At 44.7% G+C, this 23,626-nt stretch overlaps 1 protein-coding gene across 3 annotated transcripts; it reads left to right on the top strand.

Annotated features, from left to right (window-relative positions):
* The first annotated feature begins 1,217 nt into the window (after positions 1-1,217).
* On the top strand, positions 1,218-22,536 carry LOC109867669 (PHD and RING finger domain-containing protein 1). Of its 3 annotated transcripts, none has more exons than XM_020456926.2 (19): positions 1,218-1,317; positions 2,146-2,319; positions 3,097-3,210; positions 3,349-3,536; positions 3,820-3,903; positions 4,209-4,342; positions 4,598-4,689; positions 4,820-4,995; positions 5,459-5,594; positions 5,682-5,806; positions 5,906-6,099; positions 6,295-6,423; positions 6,520-6,674; positions 6,870-8,940; positions 9,060-10,378; positions 10,600-10,676; positions 11,511-11,699; positions 19,027-19,155; positions 19,893-22,536. In XM_020456926.2, exons 2-19 carry the CDS (start codon positions 2,232-2,234, stop codon positions 20,055-20,057), a joined length of 5,565 nt encoding a protein of 1,854 aa, XP_020312515.2. In that variant the 5' UTR covers positions 1,218-1,317; positions 2,146-2,231; the 3' UTR covers positions 20,058-22,536. The 3 variants fall into 3 exon arrangements, with proteins under 3 accessions (XP_020312515.2, XP_031657253.1, XP_031657254.1); XM_031801394.1 differs by lacking the exon at positions 1,218-1,317 and adding an exon at positions 1,328-1,572; XM_031801393.1 differs by having other exon boundaries at positions 1,258-2,319.
* The last annotated feature ends 1,090 nt before the right edge of the window (positions 22,537-23,626 follow it).

Raw genomic sequence — 23,626 nt, forward strand, 5'->3', positions numbered from 1 at the left:
CTCGGGAGCGCTCGGTATGCAAATTGGAGTGGGTCTAGGGTTTCTGGGATAATGGTGTTGAAGTGAGCCATGACCAACCTTTCAAAGCACTTCATGGCTATAGACGTAAGTGCTACGGGTCGGTAGTCATTTAGGCAGGTTACCTTAGTGTTCTTGGGCACAGGGACTTTGGTGGTCCGCTTGAAACATGTTGGTATTACAGACTCAGTCAAGGACAGGTTGAAAATGTCAGTGAAAACACATGCCAGTTGGTCAGCGCATACTCGGAGTACACGTCCTGGTAATCCGTCTGGCCCTGCGGCCTTGTGAATGTTGACCTGTTATAAGGTCTTTCTCACATCGGCTATGGAGAGGGTGATCACACAGTCATCCGGAACAGCTGATGTTCTCATGCATACTTCAGTGTTGCTTGCCCCGACACGGGCATAGAAGTAATTTAGCTCGTTTGGTAGGCTCATGTCACTGGGCGGCTGGTGACTGTGCTTAACTTTGTAGTCTGTAATAGTTTACAAGCCCTGCCACATTCAAGGAGTGTCAGAGCAGTACAATTCAGTCTTACCCCTGTATTGACGCTTTTCCTGTTTGATGGATTTCTTATAAGTGTCCAGTTTAGAGTCCCACTCCTTGAAAGCGGCAGCTCTACCCCTTAGCTCAGTGCGTATCCAGTAAAGGGGGATTTACTATTCTTTGGAAGCAGAATAGCTTTCGCTTCCCTCCAGGCCTGAGGGCACATACTTTCTAGTAGGCTTAAATTGAAGATATGGCAAATAGGAGTGGCAATATCGTCCGCTATGAACATCAGTATTTTTCCATCCAAGTTGTCAGACCCCGGTGGCTTGTCATTGTTGATAGACAGCAATAATAGCCTCTTCTACACTCCCTTTCGGGAATTTCTATATATTTGATGCCATTCCATTTGTTCCGTTCCAGCCTTTATTATGAGCAGTTCACTCAGCAGCCTCATGTGGTTCCCATCACCAGCAGTTCTGTCTCATGGCAGGCTCTAGAGCCTGTGTAGGGAGTTATGGAGTTTTTGAATGACTGAAGGAGAGGGATGTTTTTTTATGACTTTTTTGTGTAATACCCGTGGATTCATATTTTTTTCCCTTCTTTGTAATTGAAATGACATTTTTTTGCATTCTTTTTTACCACCCCCGTCCAGTTGGTGGCAGCAATACAATAATAGTTGTAAAAGACACAGAGAAGAAGAAGAGAAGCGTACGTTTGTCCATTTCCGTCATTCCAGCCTGCGGTGTCACTCAACAAAAATTGTGGACTAAGCAGTTACTCCAAACATGTCATTCACAACCGTGTAGGGTAGGTGTAAACACCCTGGCTTTGCACGTTCGAAGTATACAATAACGTACGCCTGGATAATCATAACTTTTAAACTGACAACATATGAATGTCACATGCACCGAACATAACGAGCGTGCAAGTGAAGTTATATTTAGACTCAAGCTAATGCTATGAGTAGCAGGCTAGCATCTAGCAGACTATTATCCATAACAATGCAGGTACTGGTAGCTAGCTAAGAATATTCCATAACATGCACGTTTTCTTTGCAATAAGGTAGGTAACGAAAGCTTATTTACAATGGTTTATTTAGCGAGCATACATTTACAGTGCAACACCAAAGTCGCTCAATGTTTTTGTTGTTGAGGAAACAGAAGGCAGTGAAGCAGCAGCACTTGTTAGCTACCTAGCTACTTAATTACTCGTTAAGCTTAACAGCTACTACTAGCTAGGTAGCTAACACATCTACGAAGAAGATAACTTGATATAAATGTCTTTCATTTGTCCGTCTGGATTGTGCTTGTAATTTATGCCTGGAAAACTATGTAGCCATAGTGTATCTACAGTAGGTAACGTTAGCTAACGTTGACGCAAATGTTCAAGTCTGCAAACGTTAACTAGCTAACTCACGTCTCACAATGGCTAACTAGCTGTCCACTTGTGACATGCTATAATTGACTTACAAAGCTCCCTCACATACCGCTATCTCATGCAGTAGCTAAATCCGTATTAACAGTGTGAAAATGCGTTCTTGTTGCATGTGTCAATACTGACTACACAGGAAATTGTTGTTGTGCATGGACCAGGTGAATAGTTGTGCCACTAATTTTAATTTCATGTGTTTTCCAGCTACTGAAAAGTCATATGTCTCATTTGAAGCATAGCCTTTGATATTTAGCTAGATATTGGTGCAGGAAGCTCTCTGATGTTCAGCCATGGATGAAGAAGACAACCAGGATGAGCTGATCAACCGGAATGCCTCACACAGAAAAGAAAAAAGGCCTGCAGTATGGGCAATGTCAGGTATGGAATCATATTTCTACATTTTATGAATACCCTAAGGAGTGAATCTGGTTTGGAGTGTTTTTTTTTCAAACTCTTGTGCATTTACCCCCTTAGTTCTGTTTGTTTGGACTGGTGTGAACACTATCCGCACTCGGGAGCGCAGTAAACCACAAATAGTGGTTTGCTCAGAAAGGGTCTTGATTCAATTCGTACTGTGGTGAGGTTTGCTGCAGGTGAGAACCCAGTCCGGACAAAACACAGGAAAATAACCAGAGTCGTGTATTATTATTGGTTATTTGACTGCGAGCATTTGATGAAATGCATGCTGCATCATAACTTAATATCTTTTAAACTTTCTGAGTATAGCAGCACATTTCTGAGCGCATCGGATGCAGATTAGGGGAGACGGGCTATACCGGGGATACAGGCTACTGTATAGCCCTTTCACGTCAGTTAGAGCGGCTATTGCACTGTTTCCTCCCGCATGTTGTTGGAAGACCAAAGCTAAAGTCATATGAAGATTTGGACACAGTGACGCTTCATGATAATCATAGATTAATTTAATGTGAGAATTTTTGTCCAATGAACAAATTACTTGCATAGACACATGGTTTTGTTTGTTTTTCATTTGACAATGTGGGACCAAAAAAAACTATGTAATAAATAATCAAATTCTGATTCGAACTACAGCTCAAAACTATGTTTGAAAGCGCCCTTAGTGATTGGCCCTCATCACTACTGGTATTGGAAATAATTGGATTACTTACTCATCTACTTTTATTTGTCAACTTACAGATGAAGACAGCGATGAAGGTGGGGAGGAATCTGAGGAAGCTTCTGACAGTGGTGAGGAGGAGGAAGACCTCCTCGATGGAGAGGAGGAGGAAGAAGAGGAGGATGACAGTGATGGTGAGAGACTGGAAATGTAGGATTCTGTACTCATGGAAAATAATCAGTAATGGTCCATGGTACGCTTTTAGTATCCAAGGTATAGATCTACCACTTGAGTTTCATAACTTCTGATCATACAACATACTTGTTCCTCAGATGGAGAAGAGGATGATGTGGTGGAGGGTGCAGTGGGGGGAGCGTCTACTGACTTGGCAGGTCTGAGCTCAGACGAGGACACTGAGAAATGCCCCATCTGCCTAAACTCCTTCCACAGCCAGCCCGTGGCCACACCAGAGAGCTGCGAACACTACTTCTGCCTCGACTGCATCCTGGAGTGGTCCAAGGTGGGTGGGTGACATTAGAGGGTGCAAAATGAGAGGTCAAGGGGTTAAAGCTTTTTATTCACTTAAGTGTTAGTACAGACACAAAATTACAATATTGTCGGAAGAACTAGAAGACACTCACCCGTCAAATTCATGAGCGTCACTGGAACCTTGGTCCAAAGGCGCCACACCTCAGCTTTCACTTTCAGTCCTATAAACAAAGGTTTTGTTAAGACAGATAGTAATTATATGTTAAAGTGTGTCCAAATGTTGTGCCTCCAATCGTGGCTTGTTCTTCCCTCAGAATGCCAACTCCTGTCCTGTGGACAGAATAGTCTTCAATAACATCTACCTGAGAAAATGTTATGGTGGGAAAGTGCAGAAAATGGTGAGTTAAAAAATGGGACTTTCTCTTGGTGAATGTCTTTTAATTGCCTTCTTTGGTCTTGATTTAATGTTGTGCATGGTTTTTCTGAATGTATTGTTAGAGGGGGGGTGTTCTGAGAGGTAGAGAAGTAGCTACTACACATGGCATGTGTATTCCTCATGAAGGGTGTTTGATTTATTTTGTGGCAAAGACCATTATGGTTGAAACATTGTATATAAAAATATGGGTCATGCATGGGAGCTCCAGACAGCCATTACAGACAGTCATTCTTGTCATTGCTCTATGTGCATGGTGATTGAGTGCAGATCACAGTGCAGAAACCAGTGAAGGAGGGCCAGGAGGAGGTGATCGACCTGGAGCTGGAACAGACCAGCTGCGAGGTGTGTGGCGGGAGTGACCGTGAAGACCGCCTGCTGCTCTGTGACGGCTGTGATGCTGGGTGAGACAATTAACACACGCCACCTAGCGTTCTGGGATTGTTCCTAATTAATCATACAATCAGGAATAAATGTATCTTTATCTGATCATTCCAATTAACCCTTTGAATATTCCCTGGTTTTTATTTTCTGATCATATCCATGTTATCTCATTCTTAACCTGGTAGGTACTTTGAAACACTTTATGAATGCGGGACTTGATCATATCCATGTTTAATACCTACTTTCTACCACTCCATGTCTGTGCTCCGTGGAAGGTACCACATGGAGTGCCTGACCCCCCCGCTGCATGCTGTCCCTGTGGAGGAATGGTTCTGCCCAGAGTGTCAAGCCAACAACCGCCGTTCAAGTAATCATACTCAGTACTGACTCATTACGTCTTCCTCTGAGGAATACGTTGACAATACTCTTTGTATAAAGCAATATAAAAAAGTCCTTTTACCAAGATCCCAGAGTTCATCAATGTTATTGCTCCTCAGGGGGTTCAGTGGAAGAGCAGAGCAACACGGAGAGTCTGAGCAGCGCCCGTCCCACAACCAGCCGCTCCCGCCTCCCTGCGGCAGGCCCCACCCGGGCCATTGCCCGCACCCAGCAGAGTGAGAGGGTCCGCGCCAGTGTCAACCACCACCGCATCACCCAGGCACGCATTGCACAGGTTTGGCATGAGGCGTGTTGCTTCCTATTGGCTTCTCTGTTCTGCCTCACTACACTCCGCTCCTCGCCACTAGTGTCAACAGCCCTTACTCTGTAGCATTGATATGAATTCTGTAATCAATGATTATTTCGTGAGCAGCATGATAATGTACTTATGAAAAATGATGTTACCCATGTTTTCTCTCCTGGGTTGAAACGTGTATGTTTTTTTTGTGTAGAATAGTATTACATAACACTTGATTAATGATGACACTGTTATTTTGTCATGTTTGAATGCGCTACTTGCACCAAGTAACATTTGACCTGCAGGTCTAGAATAGAGAGCCAGAGGGTGGTGGTGATGCTGCAGGCTGAGTGATGCTGCAGCCGGCCTCATTAGACGGCTGTGACGGTCATGTCAAGTAAAGCATGTCCAAATAGACAGCAGAGAATAGTAGAGTGATGCAGTGTACCTCTCGTCTCAGATCTCCCCCAGCTTTCTGATGCCACAGACCACCTGGCTGGATGAGACTATCAATGCAGTGGTGGCTGGACTCAACACAGCTGTGTACATACGGAACCTCACACCCCGCGTTCCATCCAGTCGACGACGCAGGACAGGTGAAAAAAATACACGCACGCACCCATGCACGCACGCACGCACGCAAACCCTACCTGGGTTTTTAAAAGAGATGCATTTGCCCACAGTAAAGCGCAGGAAAGGCCAGAGTAAGAGGTCATCGTCTGCCACGGGTGGTAAGGGCAAAGCTGCAGGCACCGGGGTGAGGAGAAGGAAACGGCGAGTGAGGAGGACCAAGTCCAGAAGGAAACTGGTGAGACTTCAAATTTAACAATTATAACATGAAAAATATAGTGCCTATAACAAAATGACAGAATCAGTGCTCATGTTTAATCTGACTGTGTGTTCCTAGGTGGTGAAAAAGGAAGCTACTTCACGTGGTCGTATAGCCCGTAGCCTAGGGATAGGGAAGCCCAAACGGGGCTCGTCCCTTCCCTCTGTGTACCAACCTTCAGAAACCACTCTGGGCAGTATGAGGGCTGACATAGGAGCTGCTTCGCTCTCTGTCTATGGAGACCCCTACGATCTGGACCCCTTCACTAGCAGGTCTGTCTCAGGCACAACTCACAACTATAAATAACAGTACTTTATTAATCTAGAGAATAGAGATCTCCATCTAATGCTGACAACAATAATTTCAAACAAAACCATGAAGTGGAAAACTCATAGAAAATAACAGACAATTGTGGAATGGACCTCAACATGGTTCTGAATGTTGATTGGCTGTTGATCCCACCCCAGGGATGATGATGAGGAGGAGCAAGCCTCGGCCACGTCATCACTGCTGGAGGCCAAGAGGCGTGGCTTATCTCGCTCCGCACTCCTCTCACACCAGCCTGTGGCTCGACCAATTACTGCTGGCCTCTCTAGGTACCCCTTCCCCTATCTCCCAAATGTTATTGTGTTTTGTAGCTCACATCCTTCAATATGATACATGTCTGACCTGTGGTTGCCATGGGGTTGTAGGTGGGGCTCGAGCCTTCGCCAGTTGGAGGAGGTCGCAGAGGTGGCCCCAGTGCCTGACCTGCTGGGCAGCATCCTATCAGGGCAGAGCATGCTTCTGATGGACAGCTCAGACGTAGTCATTAACAGAGATGGATCCCTCAAGGCTATCAAACCAGGTGAGCAGGCTGCTAGGGTTTCTTACTTTCTTTTTTTTCTCAGTATTTGGCTGGTACTGTATCTATTACCTGACTATTTAAGAACTAGTCAATGTTTTATTGCTTGTTAACCATTGATTTTGAAGTCTGTTGGATTCTGTGTGTTACACAGCAATATCATGTTGAGTCAGTTATTGTGTTGTGTTTGTGTTGTAGTGGGTTTGTCGTCATCCATGCCCAGCAGCAGTAGGAGCAGCAGCTCTGGTGAATCAGTAGCCCAGCTCCACTCAGAGATGTCCCCTACCACAGCAGCCAGCTCCCTTTGTCTCCCCATTAATGGAGACCTGGTAGCAGGACCCTGCCTGTCCCCTCTCACCCCTTCATCCCCCCACTCGGCCACTTATCCAACTCCCATCCTGAGTCACCCACACGTCCCTGCCCCCTGTAGACCTAGTCCTGGACACAGCCACTGGGAGGACACTGGTGTACTACCCCCCCATGGGACCCAGAGGGCTGCCACCTCCACTCCTACCCCAGACTCTCACTCCAGAGGTAGGGAGACGGTGCCACCACAGCCCCAGGCTAAGAAGGCCGCTGCTAAACCATTATGGGAAGAACCAGTATTGGTGCTTCCCAGGATACCAAGGATAAAACCGGAGAGCGGTGGCCTGACGAATGGCAATGCCAGCAGAGGGGGTAGTAGTGGTAGTAGTAGCAGTGCTAATGGTAGTGGTAGTAATAGCTTCCCTGATGCCTGTGTGAACAGCCTGGGTGGGAACAGGGGCAGGCAGCAAAGTGTGGACCAGCAGCAGGGCAGGACAGAGGGACAGAGACCAGACAGAGCAGGCCCTTCCTCAGCCTTCTCCAGCTCCTTCTCCTCTTCGTTCTCCTCTTCTGATTCTCCATCTAACCCTGCCCGCACCTCTTCATCAGCATCATCCACGGTGTGCTTCCGGATCAACGCCAGCTCTGTCTGGCACGCCAGAAAGCTTAGCAACGCTTCTGCAATTGTTGCAGCTGGAAACTGTCTAGAACCAGCGTCTCCGGAGGAAGAGGAGGCGAAGAGGAAAAGAGAGGAGCGTAGGAAGAAACATAATCTACTGACGTCCTCACACACACCGGTCAAAGAGGAGAAGGAAGAGGGGGATATATACGATCCCTTCCATCCAACCGGCTCAGACAGCGAAGCAGAGAGCCATGCTGGGGGGAAACCAACCATGGTGCACAAGGAAGGTCACAGCCAGCAGGTGAAGGAAGGTCCCAGCCAGCAGGTGAAGGAAGGTCCCAGCCAGCAGGTGAAGGAAGGTGCAAGCCAGCAGGTGAAGGAAGGTGCAAGCCAGCGGGTAAAGGAAGGTGCAAGCCAGCAGGTAAAGGAAGGTGCAAGCCAGCAGGTGAAGGAAGGTGCAAGCCAGCAGGTGAAGGAAGGTGCAAGCCAGCAGGTGAAGGAAGGTGCAAGCCAGCAGGTGAAGGAAGGTCCCAGCCAGCAGGTGAAGGAAGGTCCCAGCCAGCAGGTGAAGGAAGGTCCCAGCCAGCAGGTGAAGGAAGGTGCCAGCCAGCAGGTGAAGGAAGGTGCCAGCCAGCAGGTGAAGGAAGGTGCCAGCCAGCAGGTGAAAGCCCTGTCACTGGAGAGGGATGAGGGCTCAGGAGAAGGTCTGGAGGTGAAGAGGGAGCCAGAGAACTCTGACACTGCAAAGCCTGGTCACAGCCCTCACAACGCACCCAGGTCTGTGATGACTGGCACCAGCACACCTCTGTCCCAGAGCCAGGTCCATCTGAAGAGGGAGAGAAATGAGCCAGGGGGTGAGAAAGGGCAGCACAGCCAGACTGGCAACTGTAGAGAGCCCCAGAACCAGCAGACTACTCCTTCCTTATCCAGCTTAGCCTCCAGCCACCACAGAAACAGGATGGTGAAGCCTGAGATAAAGTCAGAGCCCCAGGACAGCCCCCCCAGGTCCCCATCCAGGTCTAAATCACACTCCAGGCCCCCAGGCCAGGGGAGGAAAACATCCAAAGGCAGGGGGTCTTCCATGGAGCGGCGGTCTGCCTCAAACAGCCCAGAGGCAGGCAGGAGGAGGGGAGACAAGGCCCCGGACCAGGCAGGGAGGAAGAGACGTTATGAGGGGGGTAGGAGAGGAGACAAGGGGCGAGAGAGTTCTAGGCGTTCGGGATCGAGGGAGAGGAGAAGGACTCGGTCCCCGTCAGACAGCTCAATTTCTGATATCTCTGAGAGGTCTCGCAGGAAGAAGAGACGGTCACGTTCTCCCTCCAAAGACAGGAGGCGCTCCAGGTACTAATGTCATTGTTTGATCATGTTAATTCTGTACACAGTGATTTGGTGGTGTTTAATTATATATGTATTCTCGTATATTTCCTATTATGATAACTATTTCTAATATTTTGATTAAGGTCATGGTCAGGCTCCAGCAGTAGAGAGCGGTCCAAGAGGAAAAAGCAGAGGAGAGGGAGCAGGGAGAGGAACGAGGGCAGAGGGAGTGAAAGAGAGAAGGGTCGCCCGTCAAAGGACAAGAAGCGTGATTGCTCGCAGTCTCGCTCGCGTTCCCGTTCCAGGTCCAGGGAGAGGAGGAAAGACCACTTCCGATCACAACCATCATCCTCCAGATCAAAGGACAGGGTTGAGGTGCGGTCGAAAGACCGGAAGAGGCCGAAGTCCAGGTCGCGATCCAGAGAGAGGAGGAAAGAAGAGGGGTCACAGAGACCACTAGGGTCTTCCTCAACCACCACCTTCAATAAGCTAGAAGAACAGAAAGAGAAGAAAAAGGTAAAAGTTCTCCCACGCGTCCCTCTGAAAGAGGAGAGCGAGACTAAAGAAGAGAGAAAAGAGCGAGAGATCAAACAGCAGATGCTTTCCTCAGGACTCAAATCTCTCTCTGTCCTCTCTGCCTCAGAGGTGAAAAAGGAGAGTGACAGCAATGACATTAGAACAGAGAGACTTGCCTCTCTCTCAACAAAACTACTCAATGAGTCTATGCTGCTAAAAGAGATTAAAAAAGAGAAACCTGCCTTTGATATGTTGGAAGAATCACTGGATAGTAAACCAATCAAAAAAGAAAAACCTCTGTCAACATTCAGCACAGTCAAGGACTTGCAACAGCACAAGGAGATCGAAAAAGAACACCCTTCCGCCCTCATAAAGGAGGCGTGCGCAGTCTCCACATCAGACATAGCAGATCAAAAAGATCAGGCGTTAAAGGAAACCATCAAGACTGAGCCCATCTGGCCTGAGCTGCCTCAACACCTAACCTCCAACATCCCTGTTCCCCCCACCCAAACTGGCCAATCCAGCCCAAGCTTCTCAACACTCAGCACACACCTTGTCCTTGCTCCTCCTCAGGCTGCTGAGAGTATAGCCAGCCAGCAGGGGACCCCATCCCTGATTCCTCCAGTACCAGAGGCCCTCACAGAGACTCCTCCACTAGTCCAACCCATCTCAGTGAACCCAGAGAAGCACGAGGTAGAGGAGCCTTCAGACGATGACATGGACGTGGACATGATGCTGGACAGCCTGGACTATGTGAAGACGGAGCCAGGAGGAGAGAGTGGCGAGGCTGGGGTCAAACAGGAGAAGGAAGGAGAGGGGGAGAAGGGGAAGACTGGGGGAGAACTGGTGCCAGTCACGGCAGGTGCCAAGGCCAAACCCTCGGTGAAGAGGGTCACCTGGAACCTGCAGGAGACAGAGGGGCCACAGCCAGAGAAGACTGGCACTAGTGAGTTTTTTTATTGTACCCTTTTAAAACATTTAAGCATACCATAACCTAGATTGGCACAATTAGAGCCCTTACGTGTTAAATTACATCAATCAACAATTTGTAGTCAACTCTTTGACTCTGGTTCAGAAACAACCTCTAATTCACTTAACACAGAGAGGGTCATAGCTCTTGAATTAGGAACAGCTAATTAAGATGTGTTGTTTTTGCCTTCGTCTCAGAGCTGTCCCTCTACAAACTGAAGCTGAAACAGGAGGGAGCTCGCAGACCTGCCTCTTCCGCCCAGGCATCCAGTCAGGTACGGCTCATTACGTTGACCTTGCCTACTTACCTAGATAGCTGATTTGTTCTGTGTGGTGTGAGGTCAGTGCTTAGCTTCAGGCCTCTACCGCTGTATGCTGTCTTTCTTTCCTGCTAATGTGTAGTTATGATCAATCAGTAAACTGGCAGTTCATTAAGAAATGGCACCTAGTCACGGCATCATACTGGCGGCCGGTCATGTCAATATCAAGTAGATGTTCTGTTGATCTTTACAGATATCTGTGATTTAGTGCTCAAAACCTTCAGTACAAACTATTCCTGTAATAAACATGCACCTCTCCTAAAAGGCCACAAGGTGGCAGACTGTCCGTTTTGACTCGGAGTGCAGTTGTGGTGTGTCAGCGGATAGCCAGTGCAGATCAAATAGGGCCCAAGAGAGATCATGTGACTGAAACTTGAACTGATAGAGGAGGGTTTTTATGGTGAAATGAAAGTAGAAACCTTGCAAGGGAAATCAAAACTGGAGCAAAGTTGCATCACAAAGGCTATGTGCTGATAATACCTTAGCACAATAACATATTTTCTGATAGGGCATGTTGAGGCAAGAGATGGTTGAGATTTATGCCCTGGTTAGGTCATATTTCTGTTGTGAATATGAACATGACATTAAATTAAATTAAAATGTTATTGTGCTGTAATTTAGCAACACATCAACTTGTGTTGCTTAATTTATTTTTTATAATTCACCCTCAACATAAATACACAGTTTAAGTTAATGTTAAACTTGCCCACACATCTCAAATTGGGATTTGTCCAATAATCAAAAGGCTTACATGTGAAGATTGCCTCATCTAAATATTCCCACCTATAGGAGGCTCCCTTGGGGGCTACGTCACTCACTGACCCCAAGGTCCAGAGTACCAAGAGGGGCAGTGTGTCCATAACGCCCCCTAGTGCCATTTCCAGCTCCAGCAGCCTAACCAACGTAGCGCTGTCTAAACCTGGGCAGGAGGAACCCAACGAAGACCTGGGAGAGGATGATGTTTCTAGGAACGATAAGGTGAGTCTGAGAGGAGGAAGGAAAATTATGGTCTTCAAAAGGATCGATGCACATTTGGTTGATATCAGTAGCAGCTGTCTATGTCCCTTACTTTTTTCAATCTTTACTAACAACATGCCACTGGCTTTGAGTAAAGTGTGTCTATGTATGCGGATGACTCAACACTATACACGTCAGCTTCTACAGCGACTGAAATGACTGCAACACTTAAGAGCTGTAGTTCATTTCAGAATGGGTGGCAAGGAATAATTTAAATATTTCAAAAAGGAAAAGCATTGTATTGGAACAAATCCTTCACTAAACCCTAAACCTCAACTAAATTGTGTAATGAATAATGTGGAAATTGAGCAAGTTGAGGTGACTAAACTGCTGGAGTAACCCTCTATTGTAAACTGTCATGGCCCAAAAATATTGATACAACAGTAGCTAAGATGGGGAGAAGTCTGTCCAAAAGAAAACACTGTTCTGCCTTAACAGCACTATCAACAAGGCAGTTTCTACAGACTAGAGGTCGACCGATTAATCGGAATGGCTGATTAATTAGCGCCGATTTCAAGTTTTCATAACAATCGGTAATCTGCATTTTTGGACACCGATCATGGCCGATTACATTGCACTCCATCCACGAGTAGACTGCGTGGCAGGCTGACTACCTGTTATGCGAGTGCAGCAAGGAGCCACGGTAAGGCGCTAGTTAGCATTAAACGTATCTTGTAAAAAAACAATCAATCTTAACATAATCACTAGTTAACGATACAAAAATCAAATCAAATCAAATCAAATTTATTTGTCACATACACATGGTTAGCAGATGTTAATGCGAGTGTAGCGAAATGCTTGTGCTTCTAGTTCCGACAATGCAGTAATAACGAACAAGTAATCTAACTAACAATTCCAAAAAAAACTACTGTCTTATACACAGTGTAAGGGGATAAAGAATATGTACATAAGGATATATTTTATTTATTTATTTATTTTACCTTTATTTAACCAGGTAGGCAAGTTGAGAACAAGTTCTCATTTACAATTGCGACCTGGCCAAGATAAAGCAAAGCAGTTCGACAGATAAAACGACACAGAGTTACACATGGAGTAAAAACAAACATACAGTCAATAATGCAGTATAAACAAGTCTATATACAATGTGAGCAAATGAGGTGAGAAGGGAGGTAAAGGCAAAAAAAGGCCATGATGGCAAAGTAAATACAATATAGCAAGTAAAATACTGGAATGGTAGTTTTGCAATGGAAGAATGTGCAAAGTAGAAATAAAAAAATAATGGGGTGCAAAGGAGCAAAATAAATAAATAAAAATTAAATACAGTTGGGAAAGAGGTAGTTGTTTGGGCTAAATTATAGGTGGGCTATGTACAGGTGCAGTAATCTGTGAGCTGCTCTGACAGTTGGTGCTTAAAGCTAGTGAGGGAGATAAGTGTTTCCAGTTTCAGAGATTTTTGTAGTTCGTTCCAGTCATTGGCAGCAGAGAACTGGAAGGAGAGGCGGCCAAAGAAAGAATTGGTCTTGGGGGTGACTAGAGAGATATACCTGCTGGAGCGTGTGCTACAGGTGGGAGATGCTATGGTGACCAGCGAGCTGAGATAAGGGGGGACTTTACCTAGCAGGGTCTTGTAGATGACATGGAGCCAGTGGGTTTGGCGACGAGTATGAAGCGAGGGCCAGCCAACGAGAGCGTACAGGTCGCAATGGTGGGTAGTATATGGGGCTTTGGTGATAAAACGGATTGCACTGTGATAGACTGCATCCAATTTGTTGAGTAGGGTATTGGAGGCTATTTTGTAAATGACATCGCCAAAGTCGAGGATTGGTAGGATGGTCAGTTTTACAAGGGTATGTTTGGCAGCATGAGTGAAGGATGCTTTGTTGCGAAATAGGAAGCCAATTCTAGATTTAACTTTGGATTGGAGATGTTTGATATGGGTCTGGAAGGAGAGTTTACAGTCTAACCAGACACCTAAGTATTTGTAGTTGTCCACGTATTCTAAGTCAGAGCCGTCCAGAGTAGTGATGTTGGACAGGCGGGTAGGTGCAGGTAGCGATCGGTTGAAGAGCATGCATTTAGTTTTACTTGTATTTAAGAGCAATTGGAGGCCACGGAAGGAGAGTTGTATGGCATTGAAGCTTGCCTGGAGGGTTGTTAACACAGTGTCCAAAGAAGGGCCGGAAGTATACAGAATGGTGTCGTCTGCGTAGAGGTGGATCAGGGACTCACCAGCAGCAAGAGCGACCTCATTGATGTATACAGAGAAGAGAGTCGGTCCAAGAATTGAACCCTGTGGCACCCCCATAGAGACTGCCAGAGGTCCGGACAGCAGACCCTCCGACTTGACACACTGAAATATGAATGAGTGATGGTACAGAGCAGCATAGGCAAGATACAGTAGATGATATCGAGTACAGTATATACATATGAGATGAGTATGTAAACCAAGTGGCATAGTTAAAGTGGCTAGTGATACATGTATTACATAAGGATGCAGTCGATGATATAGAGTACAGTATCTACGTATGCATATGAGATGAATAATGTAGGGTAAGTAACATTATATAAGGTAGCATTGTTTAAAGTGGCTAGTGATATATTTACATCATTTCCCATCAATTCCCATGATTAAAGTGGCTGGAGTAGAGTCAGTGGCATTGACAGTGTGTTGGCAGTAGCCACTCAATGTTAGTGGTGGCTGTTTAACAGTCTGATGGCCTTGAGATAGAAGCTGTTTTTCAGTCTCTCGGTCCCAGCTTTGATGCACCTGTACTGACCTCGCCTTCTGGATGACAGCGGGGTGAACAGGCAGTGGCTCGGGTGGTTGATGTCCTTGATGATCTTTATGGCCTTCCTGTAGCATCGGGTGGTGTAGGTGTCCTGGAGGGCAGGTAGTTTGCCCCCGGTGATGCGTTGTGCAGACCTCACTACCCTCTGGAGAGCCTTACGGTTGAGGGCGGTGCAGTTGCCATACCAGGCGGTGATACAGCCCGCCAGGATGCTCTCGATTGTGCATCTGTAGAAGTTTGTGAGTGCTTTTGGTGACAAGCCGAATTTCTTCAGCCTCCTGAGGTTGAAGAGGCGCTGCTGCGCCTTCCTCACGATGCTGTCTGTGTGAGTGGACCAATTCAGTTTGTCTGTGATGTGTATGCCGAGGAACTTAAAACTTACTACCCTCTCCACTACTGTTCCATCAATGTGGATAGGGGGGTGTTCCCTCTACTGTTTCCTGAAGTCCACAATCATCTCCTTAGTTTTGTTGACGTTGAGTGTGAGGTTATTTTCCTGACACCACACTCCGAGGGCCCTCACCTCCTCCCTGTAGGCCGTCTCGTCGTTGTTGGTAATCAAGCCTACCACTGTTGTGTCGTCCGCAAACTTGATGATTGAGTTGGAGGCGTGCGTGGCCACGCAGTCGTGGGTGAACAGGGAGTACAGGAGAGGGCTCAGAACGCACCCTTGTGGGGCCCCAGTGTTGAGGATCAGCGGGGAGGAGATGTTGTTGCCTACCCTCACCACCTGGGGGCGGCCCGTCAGGAAGTCCAGTACCCAGTTGCACAGGGCGGGGTCGAGACCCAGGATCTCGAGCTTGATGACGAGCTTGGAGGGTACTATGGTGTTGAATGCCGAGCTGTAGTCGATGAACAGCATTCTCACATAGGTATTCCTCTTGTCCAGATGGGTTAGGGCAGTGTGCAGTGTGGTTGAGATTGCATTGTCTGTGGACCTATTTGGGCGGTAAGCAAATTGGAGTGGGTCAAGGGTGTCAGGTAGGGTGGAGGTGATATGGTCCTTGACTAGTCTCTCAAAGCACTTCATGATGACGGATGTGAGTGCTACGGGGCGGTAGTCGTTTAGCTCAGTTACCTTAGCTTTCTTGGGAACAGGAACAATGGTGGCCCTATACATGGTTGATGATATTTTGATGGTTGATGATGGTTGATGATATTACTAGTTTATCTAGCTTGTCCTGCGTTGCATATAATCGATGCGGTGCCTGTTAATTTATCATTGAATCACAGCCCACTTCGCCAAACGGGTGATTTAACAAGTGCATTCGCAAAAAAAGCACTGTCATTGCACCAATGTGTACCTTACCATAAACATTAATGGCGTTCTTAAAATCAATACGCAAGTATATATTTTTAAACCTGCATATTTAGTTAATATTGCCTGCTAACATGAATTTCTTTTAACTAGGGAAATTGTGTCCCTTCTCTTGCGTTCTGTGCAAGCAGAGTCAGGGTATATGCAGCAGTTTGGGCCGCCTGGCTCGTTGCGAACTGTGTGAAGACCATTTCTTCCTAACAAAGACAGCCAACTTCACCAAACGGGGGATGATTTAACAAAAGCGCATTTGCGAAAAAAGCACAATCGTTGCACCTAACCATGAATATCAATGACTTTCTTAAAATCAATACACAGAAGTATATATTTTTTAAACCTGCATATTTAGTTAAAATAAATTCATGTTAGCAGGCAATATTAAACTAGGGAAATTGTGTCACTTCTCTTGCGTTCATTGCACGCAGAGTCAGGGTATATGCAACAGTTTGGGCTGCCTGGCTCGTTGCGAACCAATTTGCCAGAATTTGACGTAATTATGGCATAACATTGAAGGTTGTGCAATGTAACAGGAATATTTAGACTTATCGATGCCACCCGTTAGATATGATATCATTTTCGAAATGATAGTTTCCGGATTTGACCATATTAATGACCTAAGACTCGTATTTCTGTGTGTTATTATATTATAATTAAGACTATGATTTGATAGAGCAGTCTAACTGAGCGGTGGTAGGCAGCAGCAGGCTCGTAAGCAATCATTCAAACAGCACTTTAATGCGTTTGCCAGCAGCATTGCGCTGTTTATGACTTCAAGCCTATCAACTCCAGAGATTAGGCTGGCAATACTAAAGTACCTATTAGAACATCCAATAGTCAAAGGTATATGAAATACAAATGGTATAGAGAGAAATAGTCCTTTTTTAACTACAAAACCTAAAACTTCTTACCTGGGAATATTGAAGACTCATGTTAAAAGGAACCACCAGCTTTCATATGTTCTCATGTTCTGAGCAAGGAACATAAACATGAGCTTTTTTACATGGCACATATTGCATTTTTACTTCTCCAACACTTTGTTTTAATTGTCATTATTACAAATATATATATACCGGCCGATTAATCGGTATCGGCTTTTTTTGTCCCCCAAATATCGGTATCGGTGTTGAAAAATCATAATCGGTCAACCTCTACTACAGACCCTAGTTTTGTCGCCCCTGGACTACTGTGCAGTTTTGTGGTCAAGTGCCACAAAGAGGGACTTGCAATTGGATCAGAACTGGGCAGCATGGCTGGCCTTAGATGTAAACAGAGAGCTAACATTAATCATATGCATGTCAATCTCTCCTGGCTCAAAGTGGAGGAGGGATTGACTTCATCACTACTTGTATTTGTGAGAGGTATTGACATGTTGAATGCACCGAGCTGTCTGTTTGAACAACTGGCACACAGCTCAGACACCCATGCATACCCCACAAGACATATGCTACCAGAGGTTTCGTCATAGTCCACAATAGCCTATGGCAGGTGCACATTACTACATACAGAGTCTTGCGAAAGTATTCACCTCTCTTTGCATTTTTCTTATTTTGTTGCCTTACAATCTGAAATTAAAATGGGTTTTTGGGGGGTTTGTATCATTTGATTTACACAACATGCCTACCACTTTGAAGATGTAAAATATTATTTTTATTTTGAAACAAACAAGAAATAAGACAAAAAACAACTTGAGCGTGCATAAGTATTTACCCCCCCCCCCAAAGTCAATACTTTGTAGAGCCTCCTTTTGGGTGGGTTCTGCTGGTGTACAGCAATCTAAGTTATACCATAGATTCTCAATTAGATTGAAGTCTGGGCTTTGACCATGCCATTCCAATATGTTTCCCCTTAAACCACTAAAGTGTTGCTTTAGCAGTATGCTTAGGGTCATTGTCCTGCTGGAAGGTGAACCTCTGTCCCAGTCTCAAATCTCTGGAAGACTGAAAAAGGTTTCCCTCAAGAATTACCCTGTATTTAGCACCATCCATCATTCCTTCAATTCTGACCAGTTTCCCAGTCCCTGCCGATGAAACACATCCCCACAGCATGATGCTGCCACCACCATGCTTCACTGTGGGGATAGTATTCTCTGGGTGATGAGAGGTGTTGGGTTTGCGCCAGACATATCATTTTCCTTGATGGCCAAAAAGCTAAATTGTAGTCTAATTTGACCAGATTACCTTCTTCTATATGTTTGGGGTGTCTCCCACCTGCCTTTTGGCGAACACCAAATGTGTTTGCTTATTTGTTTCCCTAATCAATGGCTTTTTTCTGGCCACTCTTCCGTAAAGCCCAGCTCTGCGAAGTGTGTGGCTTAAAGTGGTCCTATGGACAGATGCTCCACAGCGGAGATTGGAGTTTTGCAGCTCCTTCAGGGTTATCTTTGGTCTCTTTGTTGTTTCTGATTAATGCCCTCCTTGCCTGGTCTGAGATTTGGTGGGCTGCCCTCTGACAGGTTTGTTGTGGTGCCATAGTCTTTACATTTTTAAATAATGGATTTAATGGTGCTCTGTGGGATGTTCAAAGGTTCAGATATTTTTTTTGTAAAAACCTTGATCTGTACTTCTCCACAACTTTGTCCTTGACCTGTTTGGAGATCTCCTTCGTCTTCATTGCTTGGTGGTGCCCCTTGTGGTGTTGCAGACTCTGGGGCCTTTCAGAACAGGCGTGTATATATATACTGAGGTCATGTGACATTTAGATTGCAAGCAGGTGGAGTTTATTTAATTAATTATGTGACTTCTGAAGTAAATTGGTTGAACCCGATCTTATTTAGGGGCTTCATAGCAAAGGGGGTGAATACATACTGTATGCACACACTACTTTTACTTGTACTTTTTTTTGTAATTTGGACTATTTTGTATATGTCCATTACATGAAATCCAAATAAAAATCCATTTAAATTACAGGTTGTAATGCAACAAAATAGGAAAAATGCCAAGGGGGTGAATACTTTTGTAAAGCACCTTGGAGCCATGACTAAACTCTATTCCACATCAAGAATAGGGGCCTGAGGGAACACACTTGACGTGTCTGTTATGAATGTATTGTAAGAATATAAGTGCCTTAATTTTGCTGGACCCCAGGAGGAGTAGCTGCTGCATTGGCAACAGCCAATACTTGTTGCAAGTGAATTACCAGTCCCCTGGTCATATGTAAATACATGGCTCTGGGCCCCTTTTATAGTTGTGTGTGTTGACCAATCCCTGGTTTCTGTCCACAGTACATAAAGAAGCTCCACATGCAGGAGAGAGCCATAGAGGAGGTGAAGCTGGCTATCAAGCCGTTCTACCAGAAGAGAGACATCACTAAGGACGAATACAAGGATATCGTACGCAAGGCTGTCCAGAAGGTACACCTGATTATTGGCCAAAAATGTGTCATGTGGTTTGTAATGATAAATTAAAATGAGTTTTTATGGAAACTGGAGAACATGCACATAATAATGTAACCAAAGATGTTAATCATGGGAGTGAATCTTTGGATCAAGTGTCTTTCATTGGTTGATGTAAGGCAGGGGTGGGCAACTGGCGGCCATGCAGCCCCCTTTTTGAAGGCCTCTCGGACCAATTGGTTGTGCATCAGCAGTTTTTCCTCTTATGTCAGTCACTGATGGTTAGTCAATTAGCTCATTTTAGCTAACATTTTTTAGATTACAAAGTTAGTTTACTGGCCAGCTATCTAAACTTGTTATCATGATCAAATTACCAACCGAGGGGCCCCCCTCGCCTTGTGATTTTGTTAGTCACTCTCACTTAGATATCATGGGGGGGGCGCTATGAATGTGAATGTGGGTACTATGAATGTGGGTACTGATGTGGGTAAAGAGACACGCGAGCAACTGCAGCCTTTCATGAGTTCAGATTGTGGCCCCCACCCCCATAAAAGTTGCCCATCCCTGATATAAGGGCTTGCCCCGACATGTGCAATATGAGAGTTTAGATTTACAAGAATCGACTGAGTCTTACTCTAATTCTTGCAGAAAGACAGCCATTGTGTTTCACTGTGGATTTAAATCAAGTAATTTGACTGTGCTTGTACATTGCTTCACTAACATGCATGTGATTTTGTTTTCCATTGCATTTCCAGGTCTGCCATAGTAAGAGCGGGGCGATCAACCCAGTAAAAGTGGCCAACCTGGTCAAAGCCTACGTGGACAAATACAAACACTCCAGGAAACACAGGAAAGTAGAGGATGGAGGGAAGACACAGGAAGCAGAAACGGATAGAGCAAATGACCCAGAGACCCCATGAGGACCCCACATTCATCCACACGCCCTGGAGACTCAGCTATTTTCACACTAATTTGATTATTTCTGTTATCAAATTGTCACAGGTTGTTAGGGGACTCAAGGACTTTGAGAAATACTGCCTCCCAGATTGGCTATTTTATTCATTGTTTTTGGGGATTATAAAGTTGTTGCATTATGTTCATAGTAATTCACCATCTCACAAAATAATGGAAGAGCCTTTTCGTTGAAAGATGTGGAAATAACTTAGTGGACCCAATGTGGTCTTGCACTTTGATTACCACCGACTGACAAGCATTTGTTTTTTAATTGGATTTGTTTCAAGATTCACACAAGGCCAGACCATCTCCATGCACTTTGTTTTCATGGTCTAGCATGGTCTACTCTTGGAGAGGTTCCCACAGAGATTCTGTCTTAAACGGACAGCTCTGTCAAATATCCTTTCCATCAAGAGAGGTTGAGGAATAATGTGAATGAGCTTTTTCTACAGGCAAAATGTCTGACAAGAAGCAGTGCTGACTTTTCTTTTTTAAATGGTGTCTTTTATATGGGAGAGGGGTGTTTATCTGTGGCATGAGTCCTAATTCTGTGGTGTCAAAGTTTAATGCTGTCATTGACATATAAGAAGAAGAAAATAATGCCACAGTGCAGAAAAATACATGTATGCAAATTAGTAGAGTAGGAAAGTTATTTCTGATTTTAGATTTGGTGTAAATCTAGATTTTGGATTCACTATGTACGCCCTTCCAGTTGAGTTAGCTTCCTACTGGTTATTCACAAATGTATATTGTGAATGGTTCTGGAGGAAGTTTGTTGTTTTTGTGAATGTCTCTGTGCTATGGGATGTGGGTCAGATGGAGTGCTGGTTGGCAAACGGTACAGTTAGGCTCTTAAGTTGCCCAGTTTCTCACAGCAGGAAAATAGTCTTGTAGCAACAGGAAATTTGAATTATAACTAAATACCATTTTTGTAGGGGTTGATAAATTTTTAGTTGGGGCAAATCAAGCCTGAAATTTTAAAGTGGAAATATCAAACTTTAGAAGCCTTTTTAAACCACGAATACTCTGCATGTTTGCATTTCCTGCTGTGCCTTGAAATGTCCTGCAACAACAGGGTGATCAAGTTAAGATCCTACATCTGTATGTGGCTACACATAGTGGCTGTCTTGAGTGGTGTTCAGATTGAGTCAACGCTCCTCTGGTGTCTCTTGGCAGAATACCCGAGAACACAACTCAGACTTCCCATAAAACATGGTTGTTGATAAAGTTTCTCAAATTCAGACTACGCCCAAAGTGTCTACTGGTTTTAATTCTAATTTTACTTCAGCTATTGACTAAGACATAGGAAACTAGGTGAGACTTTAATTAATCAATTGACAAGTAATTTGCCAAGAAGGAATGAAAACCTGCAGCCCTGGGGGACAGGAGTTTAATAAGTTTTGAAGCTGAGTGAATTCTGCACCTTCACCATTCTTTTCTGTTATTTTACAGTTATTTCAGAGTCAAGTGGCTAGTCCTGTTGTGTATTGGTATCATAAGCTATAGCATAAGACAAAGCAGACAATGCCTGTCTTGCAGCTTAATGTTGTTTGCAGTTATTCACACTTGATTATGAACTCAACTAGTTGCTCACATTTCCTTTGAAAGATTGTCTGATTCAAAAAGAAAATGTTCCAATTTGAATAACATTTGCAAAAACAAACTGATTTTGTTTCGTTACTTACAAATATCATTATACTAGTCGTGGTGAGTGTGTGCATGGTTAAATAGCTAACAGTCCGTAGTCAGGGCCAGGATGTTTTTGATGACTACATGACCTGACTATAAAAAAAAAGAACAAAGGCCCAACGTTTTTCCTAGTCAGGTGGCGTGGGTGGGAGAAACTGGCCCTAGTCATACTGTATGCAATTCATGTCATCCTTAACACTGTCTCTCATTGGAGGAGGTGGTTGGCTTCCTTCCTGCTAATGAATACTGCTGTCCACTGTGCCTCAAAACAGTTGGCCTTCTCAATTTATTTTCAGATTCCTCTTAATCTCTTCTAAAATGTTCTTTGTAGAAAAATGCTTGACACTGTCACCCTATCTTTTCCTTTTTTGTAATTGACGTGTCCATACTGTGTGTGTTCAGTAGAACGGGTGTGTGTGGACCTGCCTCTTTGGCTAAGCTTGTCTTGTCCTGCACCTTGGACTTTACGATAAAAATGTCAAATCAATCCTGGAATATTATCCTCTTGGCACTTCTGTAAACCTGAAAGGACTGGATAGGTATATCAGAGGGCAACATGGCGCTATTATTGAATTGTGTATGCTGTACCTATCTGATCCTTTCAGATGTACTTGAAGTGTCCAGGGGTTGATTGGATTTGAGCATGTACTGTACCTTTTTTCTTCCCTCATTTACTTGACACTTAGGACAAGTGCTTCAAAAGGGGAACACAAAATTACAACTAAGTGAAATAAAAGTAAGATTTGTCCCAATTTACATTTTGCTCTGATGTTCATGTTTTACTAACATGCTACATTTAAGGGATAACCTTTGTGACCGTATGGGCAACATTTTGGAAAGGAAGCCACAATTATAATACCATAATATTTTATGTGAGGGTATTACACATTTTTACAATTTCCTCTCAAACTGTGATGAAATGATGAGAGGGGTATTTCACCAGGATTGGGGTTATATTCATTCCAGTTCAATTCCTGTCAACCTTTAAAGCAGCCATGACATTTCTCCATAGGAATGCATTTCAATGCCTGAATTGGCTGGAATGAAGGTGGAAACCCCAATCCTGCCTGATTTCTACTATTCTGATGTAGGTTTCTCTGAGCAATGGTTTGTTGTGCTATACTGAGCCAGTGGAGAGGTTTTTTCTCTCCGTCCCTGGCAGGTCTGTATTATCCTTACTGCTGCCTTGACTATAGCTCACTGGGCCTGGGCCAGACTACTCGAGGTCTCACTGGGCCTGGGCCAGACTCCTCAAGGTCTCACTGGGCCTGGGACAGACTACTGGATGTGTCACTGGGCCTGGGCCAGACTACTGGACGTCTCACTGGGCCAGACGACTGGAGGTCCCATTGGGCCTGGGCCAGACTACTGGAGGTCCTATTGGGCCTGGGCCAGACTACTGGAGGCCCACTCAAATGTTTGTACATATTTTTCTGGGACAATGTAATTAATAATAAAAAATACAATTATCTCTAAAGTTATTTCTTATTTCATTCATCAAAAGAAGACCTATTATAAGATAAGTGGCCCTCTAGCTCAATTGGTAAAGCATGGTGCTTGCAATGCCAGGATAGTGAGTTAGATTCCTAGGACCCCCCCCATACGTAAAAACATGTATACACTCATGACTAAGTTGGTTGGATAAAAGTGTGTGCTAAATGGCATATACTTTATTATAATTTCCAGGGTATTATTTTGGTGCCTCAACGTTTTTATCTAAAGTAATTATAGAATATCTTTAAATGCTCGCTTCTCAGTGTTCATACAAGGTTACAACAAACTAAACCCTACCAAACAAGTGTCTTTGTCCAAACAGCCTTCACTTACCCTAGAATGTGTTATTTAA

This window comes from Oncorhynchus kisutch, linkage group LG22 (genome assembly GCF_002021735.2).
Source record: "Oncorhynchus kisutch isolate 150728-3 linkage group LG22, Okis_V2, whole genome shotgun sequence".
Taxonomy (NCBI): domain Eukaryota; kingdom Metazoa; phylum Chordata; class Actinopteri; order Salmoniformes; family Salmonidae; genus Oncorhynchus; species Oncorhynchus kisutch.

Excerpts from the sequence above, each read along its gene's own strand:
- LOC109867669 (XM_020456926.2), top strand. The coding sequence starts at position 2,232 with ATGGATGAAGAAGACAACCAGGATGAGCTGATCAACCGGAATGCCTCA. Across the intron at positions 3,537-3,819 it reads GCATCCTGGAGTGGTCCAAG|AATGCCAACTCCTGTCCTGT; the intron begins GTGGGTGGGTGA and ends TTCTTCCCTCAG. Across the intron at positions 3,904-4,208 it reads GTGGGAAAGTGCAGAAAATG|ATCACAGTGCAGAAACCAGT; the intron begins GTGAGTTAAAAA and ends GATTGAGTGCAG.